This window comes from Erithacus rubecula, assembly GCF_903797595.1.
Source record: "Erithacus rubecula genome assembly, chromosome: 6".
In the NCBI taxonomy this organism is placed as follows: domain Eukaryota; kingdom Metazoa; phylum Chordata; class Aves; order Passeriformes; family Muscicapidae; genus Erithacus; species Erithacus rubecula.
In genome coordinates, this window is record NC_136688.1 from 15,135,005 (window position 1) to 15,153,001 (window position 17,997).

Here is a 17,997-nt window from a genome sequence, read left to right on the forward strand (position 1 = left end):
GTATTGGCCAAACCTATGGTGAATATTAATAAATGGTGCCAAGCAAAGTTTACCAACATTGCTTATTTCTGTAGCAATTCATCTCAAAATCTTGGCCTTCTTCCCCCCCCCCCCCCCCCCCATGATAATGATTCCTGTAATTTTTAAAGTAAGTGGCAGCATTAACTTAATCTTTTATTTAGCTAATAGGAAAAGGTTGCATTAGAGCATTCCTGGAATAAATGTGAGTATTCCTTAAACTGAATGCATAATGGCAACTCCCCATTTAGGTGGGAAATGCACTAAATATGGCTTTGTCATCTCTTCAGCTTTTATTTCAAGTGTCACATTATCTGACATTATTCTTTAAGTTCTACTTAATCAAATCATGTTGTTTTGTGAAAATCTCAGATTTTAATGGTTTCCTGAGGGCTACAGAGAAAATATTCATTTCAACAGGTCTTAAAGCAAGTATGGGGAATCTCAGCAACTATGGTTAAGAAAAAGTAACAAATCTTCAGTCCTGTACCTTGTGCATCTATAACAATGAGCATTACACACAGTGCAGCTGTGTGGGAAAACAAAACACACTACTACACCCAGAATGAGGGAAAATGAGTCAGGTCAGGCCTTTGCCCCTGAGCAGCCAGCCTTTGAGAAGCCTGCCCAAACTGGGGGTGTCTTTTCCAGCTTCCATTACATGGCCATTCAACAGTGCTGCTGAAGCCCATGGGAGGAATCCAGCTCTATGAGCCAAGATTAATTTAACTCCCTCATGTGGTGGCACATGTTTATTTTATTTTATTTATTGGCTTCCTTGTGCACCCTCATCCCCCCCTGTTTATCACTGTCCTGGTCCTCACCCACCCCAGCTCCAAGTCAGTTTGTTTCTCACTTGAACTTTAGCTGCTGGGAAGATAATGCCAACAGAAATCCCATGGAGGCAAGCTTTGCAAATGCTTTACTTTGCATAAGGGACAATATTTTTTGAACATTTTGTGTGAGAACTGCAAGTTGACATCAGGAGAAAGATGACTGAGAAAGCAGCTGAGGAAGGAGGGCTTGTGCAGTCACAGCTCAAAGTGCCAACACACAGTCCTGGGCAGGCACAGGGAAATGGGTCCTGTAGCATCAGATAATTGAGGCTGCCACGCTGCAGCTGAGCTGATGCAGGGATGGAGGTGCAACCCAAGGGCAGCACAAGAGTGATTTTCCTTGAGTGAAGGAAAGGAGGGCACTGGCAGCCCTGGGGCTCCCACAGGTCCTTGGCAGGTAACCATGCCCCAGCCCTGCAGGGTTCCCTGCTTCACCTCTTCCCAGCACAGCCAGCTGCCTCCTCATTCAAACAGCACTCATTGCACTGCCGGCAAGGCAGACACAGGGGTTTTCTCATTTTCTTTCCAGTGGAAGATAATGGGCCAGTTTGTTAAGGAAAGGAGGTGTGGCAATTCTGCTGCTCTGACATCTCTGGTGAATTCCCTAAACACTCTACACTGAGTTTACCCAGCCATAAAACACATGAAGTGTTCTGAGAAGAACTGCAATTGCAAATTCTCCAGGGTAAACTGCTCAAATAGGGCAGAGCATTGTGATTTATTGATGATTTCTTCAGCATTTAACATTTTCCACAGGCCATGGTTCAGCTAGAAAAGACAGAAGACACCCCAGTTGTGATCTTTCTTCCTTCCATGCAAATGGTAACCTAGACAATATGCAAACACATCTGCCTAAATCAAAGCAGAATTTTCATCCTCACCTGTCCCTGCTCAGGCACAAAAGTTGGCAGCAATTAGGGAGGTTCAGGAATCAAACATGGAAAGAAAGATGAGAGGCACAGTTGGTAAAAAAAGGGAATATTTCTTAAAAGATCACCTAATCCACTAGGACAAAAAAAAAAAAAAAAACCCAAACTTATTATTTGTTCATTTTCATGAAAATGTGTTTAACACTTATTCTTCCACCTTCTTTGGTGTCTGTGTGAGACATTAATTCTCAGGTGATAAATGATAAAAGGAATGAGACTTCTCCAGAAATATGGAAGAGATGGGACAGTTATGCTGCAATCAAACCAACAATTATAGTCTGCACTATCTAAACCCCACAAGTTTGGGGTTTTTGCTTTACAGCTGGATGCAGCATAAACAACATCCCTTGTGTGTTTCTGGCAGTGGTTTTAATTGATTGTCTGCATGCAGGTGGCTGGGGGGTTCCTCTGGAAAGTTTTTGATGTCTCATACAGTGCTGATGAGAGCAGCAAGTGCTGGTGGCTGACACAACCAGCATTTCAGTGTTCCTCTACACTGACCCACTGGTTTTACACCCTTTTCATCTTCCAGCTGAGCTAGCTAGAGTGTGATGCTGAGCCCTGGCCAGGCTGCAGCTCTGGTACCCCAAGGGTCCTGTTCTCAGTCCTGGTGACCCTCCCCACAGATCCAGAGCCAGGTAACTGCATCTGGAACTTTGGAACCCCAGATCTGAGTTTCTGGTGAGGCAGATTGCTGCGGGGGTAGCAGGATTATTTCTTATTTTCAAATCTCATTTCTGTCCATATGTTGGGCTGTCAGGAGCAGCATGAAGCTAATGCCTTTGCATAATGGTGTGTTACAGCTTGGAGCTGGTGCGTGGGTGAGAGGGGCTGGCTGCACATCCCCAGCAGAGCCCTGGCAGATGTTGTAACCCAGAGAACATCTGCTCCTTAGCAAAGCTGCTCTGCCCCAGACAGGAGCACGCACGCACCAGCAGGCCCTGAGCAGAGCAGGCTCATCCAAATCCTGTGCCCAGCCTCAGCAGGGGCTGCTCACCCCTGCCTCTGCCTGTCCTCTGCCCTCAGCAGCATCCCCTGCTCTGGCACCCAATGCAGCATCCCATCCTTGCCCCTGCCTGGCTGCACTGCTCACATTTCTTCTTCTTCTTGCAAACACACCCAGCTAACAGCATCTTGCCCAATTTCTCTGACTTTCAACATATTCCACTTAGCCTTTTCTTCCCAAGGCCAAAGGAAGGTGATTTTTATCCACTTCCCCTGTTGCTCCTTTCTGGGGCAAACCCTGTCCTCTCTGCCAGAAATGGCTGTGTCCCCTTTTTAAATTTGTGGGGAGCTGTTAACCAGCTGTAATTCCTTGGTGAAGCACACACCTACAGCTCCCTGCCTCCCTCAGAAGTCCTGCAAACTGCTTCATCCATGCAGAAGGTTTCTTGTGGAGGGAGAGCATCTTTGCATCTTTCTGTGGTGGCTCTGGCTGTGAAGCAAACCTGTTCCAGCCCTGGGCTCTCCTCCAAGTGAGGAGCTTGAGGAACAAGAGGAGAGAAGCAGAACAGAGAGAATGAGACCAGTGATGGTGTGACCACTGGTTAATTATCCACAGGGAGTTTTGGACAGGTAATATCAGCTCCCCATGTTTTTGCCAAGTCCCCAGTTAGCTGCTGATGGGAGTCAGACCCTTGGATCCTGATGTACCCATCTGGTCACACAGCTTTGGATTAGAGTGTCTGTGGGAAGTGAGCACATGCAGCTCTGGATCCTGACAGAGCTGGACCTGCCCAAACACAGAGAGCATGAACTAATTTGCCTTGTGCACCCAGCTCTGTGCAGGGATGTCACAGTTGCTTGCCAGGCCCAAAAAATCCCCAAAAAACAAGTCTGGAGCCCATATTTTCCATCATTTCAAGTATGCAGTGCACTTGAGAAGTCTGAAGTGTTTGACAGGGTTTTATACTTGCAGAGGGGGATTTTATTTTGAACATCCTTTAAATACTTTGTGGGTAGGAGTATTTCCAGTTTTGGACTGGTGCATGTATTCTGATAAATAAAATCAGCCTACAGTGTGGACCTTTGCATTGGTAATCAATACAGCATTTATTTGCATTAGTGACTCACACAGGCTTTGTTCAGTTATTTCATGTAAGTCACATTTATATTACCAAATATTTACATTGTAGCTATTTAACATCAATGAGCAGGTATTTTGCAATATGTAATTTATTAAAGAGTAATAGTTTTGCATCCTGTGATGTGCTGCAGACTTCATAAATACATCTCTCAAAACTAACAATTTTTGGCACAATATATATTGCTCATCTCAAAAGACAGAACATTGTAGGCCGGAAATATGGTGGTAATAGTTGAAAGAAACACTTTTCCTAATTAATATAGTGTTTATTCAAATCCTAACCCAAAGGGTGCCATTTGCCCAAACTCTTCTTCCAGGTACACTTTTTATTTCTAAATAGGCCTGAGCAATAACAGTGTTTGCTGCTTTGCAGACCAAGCTGGCCAAGAAGAGAGATCACTGTGCCTGCCATGTGAGCAGAGGCAGAGTTTTATCCCTGCAGCTTAAACTTTGTATTTTGAATACAAATTCTTGTAATTTCCTAGTTACTACTCGCAGCAATCTTTCCTGTTCGTGCTTTTTTTGGGTATTGTTATGTTTTTAAATATATGTGTTCAACAGAGTTCAACAAGAACACATTGCAAAACACTGCAGGACCCTAAAGGTAAATCTCCAGTGGTGGCCAAGTCCTCAGTTTTCCCAAGTCCCAGAAAATGGGGCAGTTTTATGGGAATTGCCCCCCAGACTACTCCTCTGCCAGTCTTCATCCCAAGTTTTTCCTGAGCTAAAACTGATTATGTCCAGAATGGCTTCTGCTAGATTTATTCTCTATTGATTTATTGAGTGCTCTATAATCCTCCAACTAAATTCAGTAGACACTGTGCTTTTCAAAGGCAGAATTAGGCTCTGTGATTAAGGGGAAATTGTCCTGTTTAAAGGAGAGAAAAACAAAAGCTTCATGGAAGAACATTTGCAGAGGTCTCTGGGCTTGCAGCTTTGTTCTGCAATGCCCCAGCTTACTGCATAGGTGGTAATTTCATTAGCCTTGCACCAAACTGTGAATCACACCATAATTACAGCCCTGTTCAGGACCTGATACATACTTTATTAGAGATATTGCACCAGTTCTTGGAAACCAGAGGTATCTGTGGTGTTATGAAGCACAGAACAGAGTATTGTGTTTCTTAAAGGGAATTTATGAAGTGACCATTGCACAGGTAGTGGATTGCAGACCCCTAATGTCATCTCAGGCTACAGGAACCCTTGATTTCAGGATCCCTTCATAGTAACATATTGCCTTGGAAGTTCAAGCAATGCTTGAATAGTCCATTGACTATTTTCAGTGACAGCCAGGGCTAATTAGCTCATACAACTATGGTTTGCAGTCTTTTATCTTCATTGTTCCTCTGACTTCCCATGCAGGCAACAATTACAAAGCTGTAAGAGTGTGCAGAATTGTGCCTGGAATCTCTGCTTTAATTAGAGAAGGCACAGAGCAGAGCAGCACTGCTCCTGCTAACTGCAGGATAACCTGGCAGATGCACAGGGGGATTTCAAGGGTTTGTCTGCCTTTTTGTGCCCCACACTGTGCAAGCTGAATTTAGCAGCTGGCAAAAAGAGTTGTGTGGTCCCTGGGCTTGCCAGGCTCACTGAAATGAAATACCTGACTGCCAAGGCCTCAATGTAGTCATATGAAGATTGCTGTCTTTTTGGGAACCTAGGGGCAATGCATGTTTTAAGGGAACACAAAACTGATGCTTTTCTTCCCTTAGCCTCTTCCAAGCTCTTGCCCTATTTTCCCCTGGGAGAACAAAGCTGCTGTTTGGCACATCAGGTGATGAATTTCTGTTTCACTAGACAGCTTGTTTGCAACAAGCCTCCTGCAAACAGGGGCATGGCTCTTCCCTGCTGGAGCCCTGAGCTGCCACGGGCAGTGTTCAAGCTCAGGGTCACCTGCCCTGGGCCATGTCCTGCAGCCAGCCAACAAGAAGCAGTTTGGCAGCTACTCCTGCACACAGGGCATGGCAGCAGCAGCCTCTGCCTGCCGAGCTGGCAGCTCGGGGGGATGCACCAGCAGCTCCCAGCCAGGGGGAATGGGCATGTCTGAACCCATGTGCCCTGAAAAGGGAGGTGGGATCCACACCAGCACAGCTGCCAGCGAGGGGGGGGCTCAGAGGAAGGGAAACATAGTGTGGCTGTTTTCAGTAGCTCAGCTGAAGCTGGTGAGACTTTGTAGCCTTCAGAATTGAATAGCCAGATGGCAGCACCTCCGAGACTGATTTACTCACAAGGGAATAGTGGTGACAATCTGTAGCAAGCTGGGAGGTGATTTGACATTAGGTGACACAACCACAGGTCACCTTGTTGCTGCAGCCCAGCACTGTCAATTCCCTGTTAGCAGATCTGCTCCTGTATCAGCACATCCTTTCGGCTCTACCCTCAGCAGCAGTAGCTCCCAGGAGACAGAAAAATGTATTAATTCACAAGGTGTCGCAGTGATTTTATTTTTTTAATAAATTCTTGTGTTGCTGAGGCTGTTCTTGTTCACTAGGTGGCTTGTGTTGCACAGGGACATCAAGGACAGAGTTTTGCTTAGCCCAAGAATAAAGCAAACCAGAAGGACTAAAAAAACCAGGAAAGGTTCACAGTTTGAGTTTCTTGTAGCTAAAAAGGACTTTAGGTATGCATTTGTTGGTGAATGGCAAAGGTGGGGATGTCCAGCCTGCTCTGAACAGCAGCACATCACCTGCACTTTGCTCTCAGCGAAGCTCACCAGATCTGTTCTTTTTATATTTCTCAAAGGTTTTTTTGGGTACCTTTTGCCATTCAATTTTACAGCTGTACCATGCCTGTGTAAGAGCAGAGTGTACAATGAGGCAAAGGGCCTCATTGGGCTGCTTCATGGAAGCAAATGGTGACACTGGCAGCACTATTTTTGTAACAGAAACATGGTCACACATATTTTATACTGCCTTGAAATCACAGATTCCCAAGGTTGGAGTCCAAATATAGTAGAACTTCTATGAAGGACCATGTTGGGGTTGGAGAAAAAATGAGTCTCCCAGCAGAATGGTCTTCAAAGGTCAAATAAACTATAAGTGGAAACCTTCTTAAGATAATTTAAAACCCCCAGTGTGGATGACAGTTGAAGGAATAGTTAGTCCACCAGGCACCTGCACCCCTGTTTAGAGCCTGAGCAGTTCCAAAGGCTGTTATAATTAACATAGCAAAGGAGAAGAGAGCTTGGTTTACACACATGAACTGCAGTTTGAACTTTATGGGCTTATGCTACCCTACTTTTTTACTAAAGGGCAGGAAGGGACAGTATAAAGAAAGGATTCTTCTGGTAAAGGCAAATGTTTTCAGAGTGTAGACTCATGATATGTCGTTTCTGGAAGTGCAAAACTCTGCACTCCCAGCAGGACATATCCTTCCTTGTAACCCATCCCTTTGCTGGCAGAGGCTGGAAAGAGGATTTAGGCAAGAAGCCTCCTAGCTCTGTGCCAGATCCTCCTCCTCATCTCAGAAATCCCTGCGTGAGCAAGCTGGCAGCTGCTGTTGAGATGAGATCAGCAGTGTCTGCTGCAGGCTGAGGCAGGGGGACTCTCAGCAGCAGGGAAGCCCTTGCTGCTGCAAGGTCCTCCCAGGCCCTGGCAATTCCTGGGAACTGCCACTCCTTGTTCCCTCAGCACACTGATCCTCCAGCAAGGTGGGGTGGCTGCAATAATGCATGAGCCAAGAGCACAGCAGCAGCCTGAGCAGGCAGCAGCAGCAGCAGGGACTCTGCAGTAAATAAACACAGATACACGGGGTGACTGAATGGAGCTGGCCACAGGCAGCTTCCAGACACCCCTGCACAGCAAAGCAAAGCCAGCAGCTGTGTGCCATTTGTCTCACTGCAGAGGGCTGCTGGAGCAGAGAGCAGCTCACCTCCAAAGTGCTTTCTGCCACTGTCTGACAGCAGTTAAGAAAGGATTTCCAGCAGCATTTCAAATTCCAGATGGATCCAGATGTTGTGTGCAAAAGCAGGATCACTCGTGCTACCTCCAGTCCATCTCCCACAGGCATCAAAGTAAAGCCAGCACTTTAAATTCTCTCATTTATAGCAATACCACAGTTTCTTACAACCCAAAATGGCAGCACGTTGTTTTAAAAAACCAAACTCTACCTATTAAAAAAGTTCAGGAAAATAAAAGAACTCCTCCTCTTCCAAAACACCCCCTGCAGAAACTTCCTGACTTTAGAATTCCAATTCCTCCATGTCAGACATCAGTGCTCTTTATACTTACTCTAAACAAGTGCATTAATTACTTTTTCATTTTAATCAAAAGGTGTCTTCTCAATGAGGACCTAATTAGGGGAAGGAGCCTGTGGAAGCTGTGTTAGATCATCTGGGACAAACTGGAATAAACATCCCTCTCTCATTACACTTCAGTGTAGCCCTCTTCAAAAATCTTTTGCTGCTTTCTACTATTTTTTTGCTGAGTAATTTTGAAATCCAGCTATGGGTTTTTATTTTTTTTTTCTCCAAGTGAGAAAAGCCATGAAAATACCTTTGTTTTCCCCTTCAGAGCTAGGACTGAGCAGAGTGGCTGGCTGGATGCATCTGTATCTTCCTCTGTAGCTCAAATATGTGTTTTGAGTGTGGGCATTCCATTCCCTAGGCCCCCATGTCACATAATCAACATATTTAATAAGCTAAAGCAACTTTTCTATCCTGCTTCAGGAAGGAGTCAGCTACATCCCAAAGATTTTAGTCTCCATTATGACTTCTGTTAGATTATGTGAGGATGACAATAAAGAAAGCAATGTGCATGCAGGTGTGTTTCATATAAATGAAAATCTGCAGAAGTGTAATTTCCTCAGTTTTTGTGAGATACTGCTGGTACTGGGCTCTTGAGAAATCTGCAGCAATATTCTTTTGTGTAAGAGTTTGGGTTTGTGCTTGTCCCCCCACCTCCCTCCTTAAGTTATATGAAAGTTTTCTACTCATCATCAGGATTTATTGATTATTATAGGTCTATGGGATAATTAAATATACAGGTTTGGCAGTTGTAGTGGAGGATACTATTTTAGAAATGTTAACAAGATGTTAAATCCAAGGAATTCCACTCCTAGTACTCCACAGGGTCATAAATCAGTGCAGGGGATACAAATATAAATGACACCATTTAAAAATCAGGTACATGACTGCAGCTATTGGTTTTATGTCTCTCTTATCCCTTAGTTACTAAGGGTAGAAATTCCCACCCCCTCACATCCATTTTACCCTTTATTTTATACTGGAGTAAAACCATACATATGTCATTCATGGGCTTTTAGTTCATGAGGACTTTAGTGCTAGAATTAAATGGAAATACATCATTCTGCAAGTATCCCCAGCTTTTATGTGCAGGAAATTCTTGCTATCCCTCCCCTCCAGATGCTAACTGTCCAGCTATGAAACAGGGGCTACCTGCCCTCTGAGTGAGATTTTATTGCTAAAATAGAGTAAAAAAGGTTTTAAAACAAAGAACACGCATATTTATAGTAAAACTCAAGTTTGTTTTACAATTAGAGAAAAGTCACATGGTCCCCCCAAAACCTCCATTTTTATATATATATATATATATGTATTTCGAAAATATATTTAAAAATGTAAAAAACTCTAGTTAAACATATATTATGTTAATCAGTACACTTAAATATAGCTTAATTATATTTACAATATGACGCAGTTGCTTTTAAATTTTAATGCCAATTTCAGTATTTTCCCAAAAAACCATAAAATTATATAAATATACAATAAATATTTATGTTACACAAGATGAATAATAGAGAACAAGGCCACAGACATGAACTTACAGTTGCAAGAGTCTTTAACACAGCACTAGGCCTGCTGACATGCATGATTATATTCTGTCACAAACAGACCACAGCAAGAGTTTAAAGTGATCTAAAGAAAAACCAACGCTCCCCTCTCTGTCTGTGTTAGCTAGAACTGCCCAGGCTGGTCCTTTACCCTCTGAACTGCTCCTCTCATCCTGCCACACCTGCACCACCTCCCCTGTGCCAGGTGAGGGTTTGCAAGTGAAGGACATGGCCACAGTTAACTTGGGGAACTAAGGAACTTTATTTCTAGCACAATTTATGCATTCACTCTTCTCTTTTGGAAATCACATATCAGCATCACCCTTTCCTTAAAAGCAACCAACCCTTGTTTTGAGAGAAGCTAACATGACACCACTTCTGTGCTGAGAATAGCTCCTGAGTGATGTTGGGCTCACTAAACGCAAATTACAGTATGCACACAGGTACTGGTCCCAGGGAATGAAATGGTCCAGTGGAAGGTGTACTTGTCCATGACAGAAATGATCTTTAAGGTCCCCTCCAACACAAAACATTCTTTGATTCTATGATTTAATTTGCATGAAGAATATCTTTGATGAAGTTTTGAGAATTTCAGTAAGGTTTTGGGTTGTTTTTTTTTTTTTTTAATCCCCATCAGCAACTGGTGGGGAAGGCTGAAGTTTGAAGTTCAGGTGGGTCACACAACCCTCTCTTCTCACTCAGTCTGCTGTGCACATGGCCAATGCAATGGCACTTGGACAGCCAGTTCTCCTCAGGAAGGGGCTGCCCTTCTACCTGAAGAAGAAAAAATCACTGATGTGAAAGGGTCTGTTAGCTTTTGGCATGGGTTTCTACCAGGGATGACATAAAATCAGTGTTACATGTGCTCTTCAAAGAGCATTACTGGGGCCAAAGTATTTCCATAAGCTTTGCCCAGGCAAAGTTTTAATACACACAGATTCTACAGCATTCAGGAGCAGATTATATTTTGCAGTATTTTCCTACTTGTTCAGCTATTTTTTTTTTTTTTAATCTACAGGAATTACAAATATAGCATCAGCCTTCAGTGAGCTTACTAACAAGCTATTTCTGTTCTCAGCCCACTGTAAGGCAGTGCAAGTGGTATGCACAGCTCTCAGCCTTACAACCCACCTTTTTAGCAGCACTTCTGTCAGAGAGGGGAAAAGCAGAGCTGAACACATCTCTCAGAGATGGTAACTCTGAGCGAGTTAACCTAACTCCTCCAGCACTGGCTCTTCATTTACTTCAGAGGGGTTTTTAGTGCCAATATTTGTTTCATAAAAGAAGTCTGACAGCAGAGGTAGAGCCACAGCAACACAATGCTAACTGCTTTCTACTAGCAGCAGCCCTCCTTCCTGTCTCATTCCCAAGCTAATTCCCAGCTCCTTCAGGCAGTGTGCCCAGCAGCTTTACAGCCTGGGGCTGCTGGCATCCATGAGCATGGCCAAGCTCTTGCTCTCTACCACAATGCACAGGCCACATTCAGCAGTGACTGCAAGTGGGATAGCCAACCCAAATCCCTGTTATTTGAGCTATGAAGTCCCACAATCGACCTGATTTCAGATCCACCATCATCTTTTCTAGACCCTTTTCCTAGTGACACTCCCACCGTGCTTCACCAAGACATTTGATCCAAGCACAGTCTTTTATTATATGAAAATAATTGCTCTGAGCACTATAGAATATTCTCTATATGACAAGCTCCAGTTCTATGGTAAGTGAAATACTTAAAGATCACAACTAATGTCCCTCCAGAGGGAGGAAAGGGGGGAAAAAATTCTCAAACACAAGCAAACATGGTATAAGCAAATGCATGTCTCTACAGACTGAAAATTGAAAAAGAAAAACAAACAACAAAAAAACCCCAACAACAACAAACCACCCCCCCAACAACCAAAAAAGTATGTTGCCATACAGTTAAGTAAGTGTTGTCTTTAAGCCTGAAGTTCAACAATGTGAAGTGGAAAATCACCATTCTTTTTCAGTTGCCTCTTTTTATTATTTTTTGTCAGTAGTCGGACTGCTATTTCAAACACCTTCACAACATACAAAAACCAAATTTTTTTCTAATCCAGAATAAGGTAATGATTTCTTTCTTTTTCAATCTGATGGGAATTGAAAAATAAAAGAGAAACAGTAAAACTATGACAACAGCACCTTGACATTGTTTTAATTTCAACGCTATCAGAAGTTAGAAGCAGTAAACATATATACTAACAGACTAAAGATACTTACTGTCTAAAATGTAAACAGAATGTTTTGGTTCAATTTATTTTTCTGAAAGAGGACCGTTTATCATTAATTCACAATTGAAGCAGCATGCAATTTTAATCTTTTTTTAAAAAATTTTTCATATTTTCAATTCTTGGCAACGGCAACAAACCACAACGTTATGGAGGAATGTAATGCAGACTTTTTTGTTTGCTTTTCTCTTTTTTTTTTTAATTTTTATTTTTTTTACCTTTTTTTTCTGTTCGTTTAAACTTGTGCGCAAGTGACTATTGTTCCCCTTCAGGTCATGGATACGTTCAATAAATAGATTGTGTAACCACTGTACTGTATAAACTTCAGTCATACATGCAGTCCATAAAATTATTTTTTTACCGAATAATTTACCCTGTTATGTATATATACAAATAGATAATTTTGTCTCAATATAATCTATACAACACGAATCCACTATCTTCCCCTTTTAATGGTCAATGTACATACACAGGAAGTGTCTATCCTTATGAAGCGCCAGCCGACTCTCTTTTTGTTATCCATGGTGAGAGCTCTCACGTAAGACTGGGTAGTTCGGCACTGAGAGTTCCAGTGCCTCTTGTCAATGCCCCTGCAGCCCTCCTTTGTGTACCCCTTGGGGTTGCATTTGGTCTCATAGAAGTATTGCTTCAGCTGCCCTTTGGGCACGGGCACTTTTTCCAGCACGGTGACGGTGGCCCCGGACATGTCCACCGCAGTCTTTTTCTCGGCGGCCGTCACCCACTCGCTGGTGCTGTCGCACACGCTCAGCTCGCCGCGCCGCGCCGGGTCCGAGTGCCGCCGCACCCGCATCGACATGTTGGCGGCGTCCAGGTAGTTTTTGTACTCCTCGAGCAGGAACAGCAGCGGGGGTTCCAAAGGCACTTGGCTGCTCAGCATCACCCGGGAAGTGTACAAGTCTGCGTCCTTGCTGCCCTGGCTGGGCTGGATGTCCTGGTCCTCGTCCAGCAGCTCCTCCAGCACGTGCTCAAAGGTGTCTGCCAGCGACGTCAGTCCCCTGGAAGCGGCGCCGGGCCCGTCCGCGCTCTCCAGGGTCCCGTGGGGCCGGAGAGCTGGGTAAGCCAGGCTGCCTTGTCCTCTCAGACCAGCTTCTTTCATTGGGGCAGCTTTCATGCAAGTGAAGTAGGAGATAACCATAGTAAAGAAAAGGATGGTCATCACTCTTCTCACTTGGTGGAACTGTTAAAACCAAGAAAAAGAAATTAACTTACAAGGTTTGGAGTAATAAAAATTCACCCAAGTAGTTACAGGACCACACACTTTCCACAGAGATGTTCTCCTTGCCATTGCAACTCATTACCAGTGACAGAACATACTCTTGTAAAAGTGTTCTTTAATTTAGAGTTTCAGAAACAGTGGATGCTGCATCACGGGCAATACTGAGCCCAGCAACTTGGTTCTTACATGCTAAAATCTCTCTGTGGCAAGTATTAGATTAGATACTATGCAGACTCCTTATTTACTGACCAATTATACCCATTTCAAGTAACATTCTGCAAAAGCAGAATGCTATCTAGCAATGCAACATTTCAGCAATAAAATATAGCTTCACAGCTGTGAAAGGCAAGACTTCCATTCCAAGCACAAATATAAACACTTGATTTTGAGGATCACTCTGTGGCAGAAAATAGTTCATCATTCTGCCCACCAAAAACAAAAAAAGCACCAACAACTGAGCAGCACCAGGATATACAGCATTTGTGTTTTGAAAGAATTCTCCAAAACACAGGAAAAAGCCAGAGTTCTGAGGTCTCAGCAGGTCAGTTTCTCATCTAAATGTAGAAGGTACACATATACATAAATATAGAACAAGAAAATGGTGTGGAGCAGTACACCAGGCTTGAGCTGGACAGACAGCTTCCATCATGTGAACAGCACAGCAAGGGCATGCTGGACTGCAGAGCTGGCAAGAGCTGGCTGAAGTGACAGTAGCAGAATCACTGCTCTGTACTTTTCCAGAGCCTGTTCTCAGGTGGGCAAAGCATTTATTTATGCCTAGTTAGAGCCCAGAGGCCATAATGAAACCCAGCATAGCCAGCCCTAGTGCCATACTGAAGCACAGCAGTCTGCCTGTTTGTCTCACTCTCTGCCTCAAAGTCTGGCACACGTTAAGGGTCGTGCTTTGATGTTTATGTTATGCTCATCTGTGTCCTCACCAGGCTTGGAGTCAGCACAACCCACTCCTATCAGGACTCCCAGCTGCTTGAGGCTCATATGAACCCTTCCCAAGTGCTTTGCTAAGGCCCCTTAGGGTATAAGTGCTTTCCTCCTCAAGTGCAGAGTAGATACCTCAGGTCCTGTTACAAGAAACCCCCAAATCCAGCAGTGACAGAGAGCTATGCCTTCTGTCTGATCCCAAGCACTACTACAACATCTATCATATCCAGTTGTTCTTTTTTTCCCTTCTGGTCCCTCTTCTCACCAGTTCTGTTTGCTAGAAAGCAATGGCATTGTTCACATTTTTGAAAAAGCAGCTAATGCATGTTTCAGAGCTTTTGAAGTTCATTTGGAAGTACCTCATACTTGGCAACACTCATTGGAGTAAATGCTATTTCTGTTTGCCAACAGGGTGCTATGTAACAAGACTCACTTTATCTCCAGCAAATATGCTGTGGGAAATGAGTACTCTTATGACTTAAAATGGAAAGGGAATTTATCATAAAACATACAAACTAAATGTGCACTAGAAATGCAATGCCCAAAACGTAGGTCCTAAAGTACTTAAGGAAGGCAGGGTGGGAAATGTTCAGGTTTATCTCCATGCCACCTCATCTCCAGGCCCCACTAAACAAGATTTTGGCCAAGAATCCTTTCTAGCCCAGCACAACTCTTCCTTCATCCCTCCATCTCTCTTCCTGTGTTGTTGTGGCATAGATTTATTAAGATTAAACAAACCTGACATCTGTGACTCACAGGAACATGCAGAACATTAATATTTTGCAGTTTTTTTCATGTTGGAACTTTTAAAACATTCTACAGGTAGTAGCATATTTCTTCCTCAAAGGGGAAGAGACCTTACAAAGGTAACTCACAGAAGAAGGACAAAGATTGCTAGTCTTTATCAAATGAGAGACAAGACAATTCTTCTTGTCTTGAAAATGAGTGGCTCAGCTAACATACACATGCAAAGGCAGTGGAACAAAAAAAATAATATTTATACAATCTCTCTTCAGAGAATTGTCTAATATAAAACCAAAAATTAAAAGAACCCCAAACACTCACATCACACTTTGTGACCACCAGAGCAATGAACAGAAAACAGATCTTCTGGCTCCTAACCATGTTCCTGTGTTTTTATCAAAGCAGTGCCCAGAGGTCCTGGCCAGTTCCTGACTCTCTAGGACAGATGTCTCTGAGAACTAGGGCACCCAAAAAGCCTTCCAGAGCACAAAAGAGAGGGCACAACACGCAGCAAGCCAAGCACAGAGCAGAAGGAAATTCATCAGGTAAGCACACCAGCCAGAGATGATCAGTTGCTTTTCAAGTCATTTCCCTTAATCAATTATGCCTTCCATTTAGCAAAAAAAAACTGGTGTCAAGTTTGATCAATTTACATCCCATCCAATGACACAACCATCACTATTATCTGGGATGGCCAGAAATTGTGTACAGCTAGATTCTGAAAACCAACAGCTTTTAGAGAGACATTGCCCAGTTAACACACTGATGATACACAGAAAACACATCTGCTTAAAAGCCAATCCTCTTCCTCCCATTTAAAACTGTAGAAGATGTCAAAGTAAGCTTTAGCAGCACAGATACAGGGAATATAATCAGCAAGCAACAGCAGATCAAACATCTACTACTCTGCAAGTGAGTCCCAGACTAAGCTGAACTCCAGAAGCAGAATGTAAAAATATCCTTCTATCTTGACAGTGACTTGAGCACTATACAGAGTTCTTACCTTATAGTAAAATTATATCAAATGGTTTAATTAATGCAAGGGCATAATATCACCCAGGAGTAATATTTTATCACCGGGGAAATATATTCATTTTAGAGACCATAGCAATTTGTATTAGCAGTTGCTAAAAATCAGCTAGTTTAACAGAGTAAGATATCTCACTTAATGGGTAGAATCACACAACCTTCCAGCTATTGAACTGTCACACGAATGCATGTGTGCTGGTTTTGCCTAGCTTGACTTTTTGGTGAGGAGGGAAGAGCCAGGCACAGAAATGATTTTTCGTGTGTGTGTGAAGCTGCTAGAAGCTTCCTCCATGCCTGGCAAAGCCAGTCGTGGGCTGGCTCTGAAAACAGACATCTACTAAGCCAACTGATGTGGTTGGTAATGCCTCTATGATGACATATGTAAGAAGGAAAAAAATGCATGCAATTCCTCTTTCCTCCTCCGAGGGGCTGGGACCATGTGGCTGACAGCAAGGGGCACGATGAGCAATTCCCTGAGGAGGAGCCTGGACGGCATCAACCTTTCAGCATTGCAGGACTCTATAAAAACCTTTAAACTGACAGAACTTGAGAACAGAGGAACCTCCAGACACCAGTTCTCTCCCGAGTCAGAGAAAAGGAAAAGCTGAAGACGTGAGGAGAAGGATGGTGACACCAAGGCTGGTGAAAGGAGGGAGGGAGAGGAGGTGCTCTGGGCGTCAGAGCTGAGATTCCTCTGCAAGGCGTGGTTGGGACTGTAACACAACAAACTGCTTAATTCATTAACTTAATTCATGAAGTGCATGGGGGGGATGCACAGGCCCATTCACAGCCCGTGAGAAAAAGGTGCTCATGCTGCAAAGCTGTAATTGAGTGATAAACTCAAACAGAGAGAAAGAAGGCAGAGAACCTTTGCTTCCAAACCAGAACCCACCATCCTTGAGAACACGACACCCCAGGAACTGAAATGACCCACACCATGTAGTCTGGGAAGACTGTTTTGCCCGTGGAAGGGACCAGGCAGGACTGTTACTTGTGAAAATTAGAACCACTTTGGAAAAGTTCACAAAGAACTGCCTCCCATGGGAAGGACCCCACCACATAACAGAAGACTCTTCTCCCTAGGCAAACTGAAGAAAGATTTTTAGATAAACTAAAACCCCCACATCTCCCTGCGCTGTCAGTGGGAAGGAAAGAAGGGCTGGGAGGGTGGGGCAGGAAAAAAGTGCTCTAAAGGTTTATTTTAATTCTCATTATCCTCTTTTAATTCTGTTAATAAAATATTTTGGTACCTTTTAAGTTTTGAGCCTATTTTGCCCTTGAAGTGTTTATTCCCAATCCTTACCTCAACTCATGAGCCTCTTTGGGTTTTCTTTCCCCCTCCTCTGCTCCACTACAGCAGAGGAGAACAGGTGAAGAGTTTTTTTGTGGGTGCCTGACATTCAGCATCAAGCCATGACAGCATGGTTCCTCTCTTTTTTAATGAGGCAGGACTAACATCCCAATAAACATGTAACACCATATAACAATAAATGTGTAACACCAATAAAGTCACTGAAAACACTTTGGATGGCAGCTCCCAGTCCTTTTCCTCTCTGTTCCCCAACCACCAAACCTTCATTATATTGCAAGGATTAAAGACACTGCCTGTCCTGTCACAGTAAGTGCCTTGCAAAGACCAAACATTAACATATTGTGTACATCCTCCTGATTATGAGCCAGTCAGTGTGCCACCCTGAGTACAAGGGGAGCTGGCCTGGGAACAGGGGAGAAAACTTTTCCTATTTTCCCAGCCTGCTCCTTCCAAGCAAGGTATTGATCCTTTCTGTGTTAGGTTATCCACCAGTATGAGGCCCTGCATGGAGCTGCCCCAGCATTTCTGTGTGCAGCCATGCCTGAGGCTGTGCTGGGAGACTGAGCAGCTGTTTCCCACGAGGCTCACCAGAGCTGAGCTGTTCTCAACAGGAGCAACATGCCTGGTAATGCATGTTCTGAGGGCATCAGGACAACTGGACGCCAGACAAACAGTGTAGCCATGACTACTTGTTGCAAGATGTGCGCCCAGAAACATACAATAAAAAAAATTACTGGTGTTACAACATCGCTCTAGTTCTGCAATACACTCATTTTGCCTCCCATCTCAGGTGTAGGAGGTTCAAGTCTCTACTCCACACCTTCTAGGAACAAC

General features: G+C 43.7%; 1 protein-coding gene across 4 annotated transcripts in view; it reads right to left on the reverse strand.

Moving 5' to 3' along the window:
- Window positions 1-9,964: 9,964 nt before the first annotated feature.
- Window positions 9,965-17,997, reverse strand: part of BDNF (brain derived neurotrophic factor) — a 38,884-nt gene continuing 30,851 nt past the window's right edge. For all 4 annotated transcript variants that reach the window (XM_079310105.1, XM_079310103.1, XM_079310104.1 and 1 more), the window contains exon 2: window positions 9,965-13,100. In XM_079310105.1, coding sequence (XP_079166231.1) covers window positions 12,339-13,079 — 741 coding nt within the window. In that variant the 5' untranslated portion in view covers window positions 13,080-13,100 and the 3' untranslated portion in view covers window positions 9,965-12,338. The remainder of the gene's footprint in view (window positions 13,101-17,997) is intronic.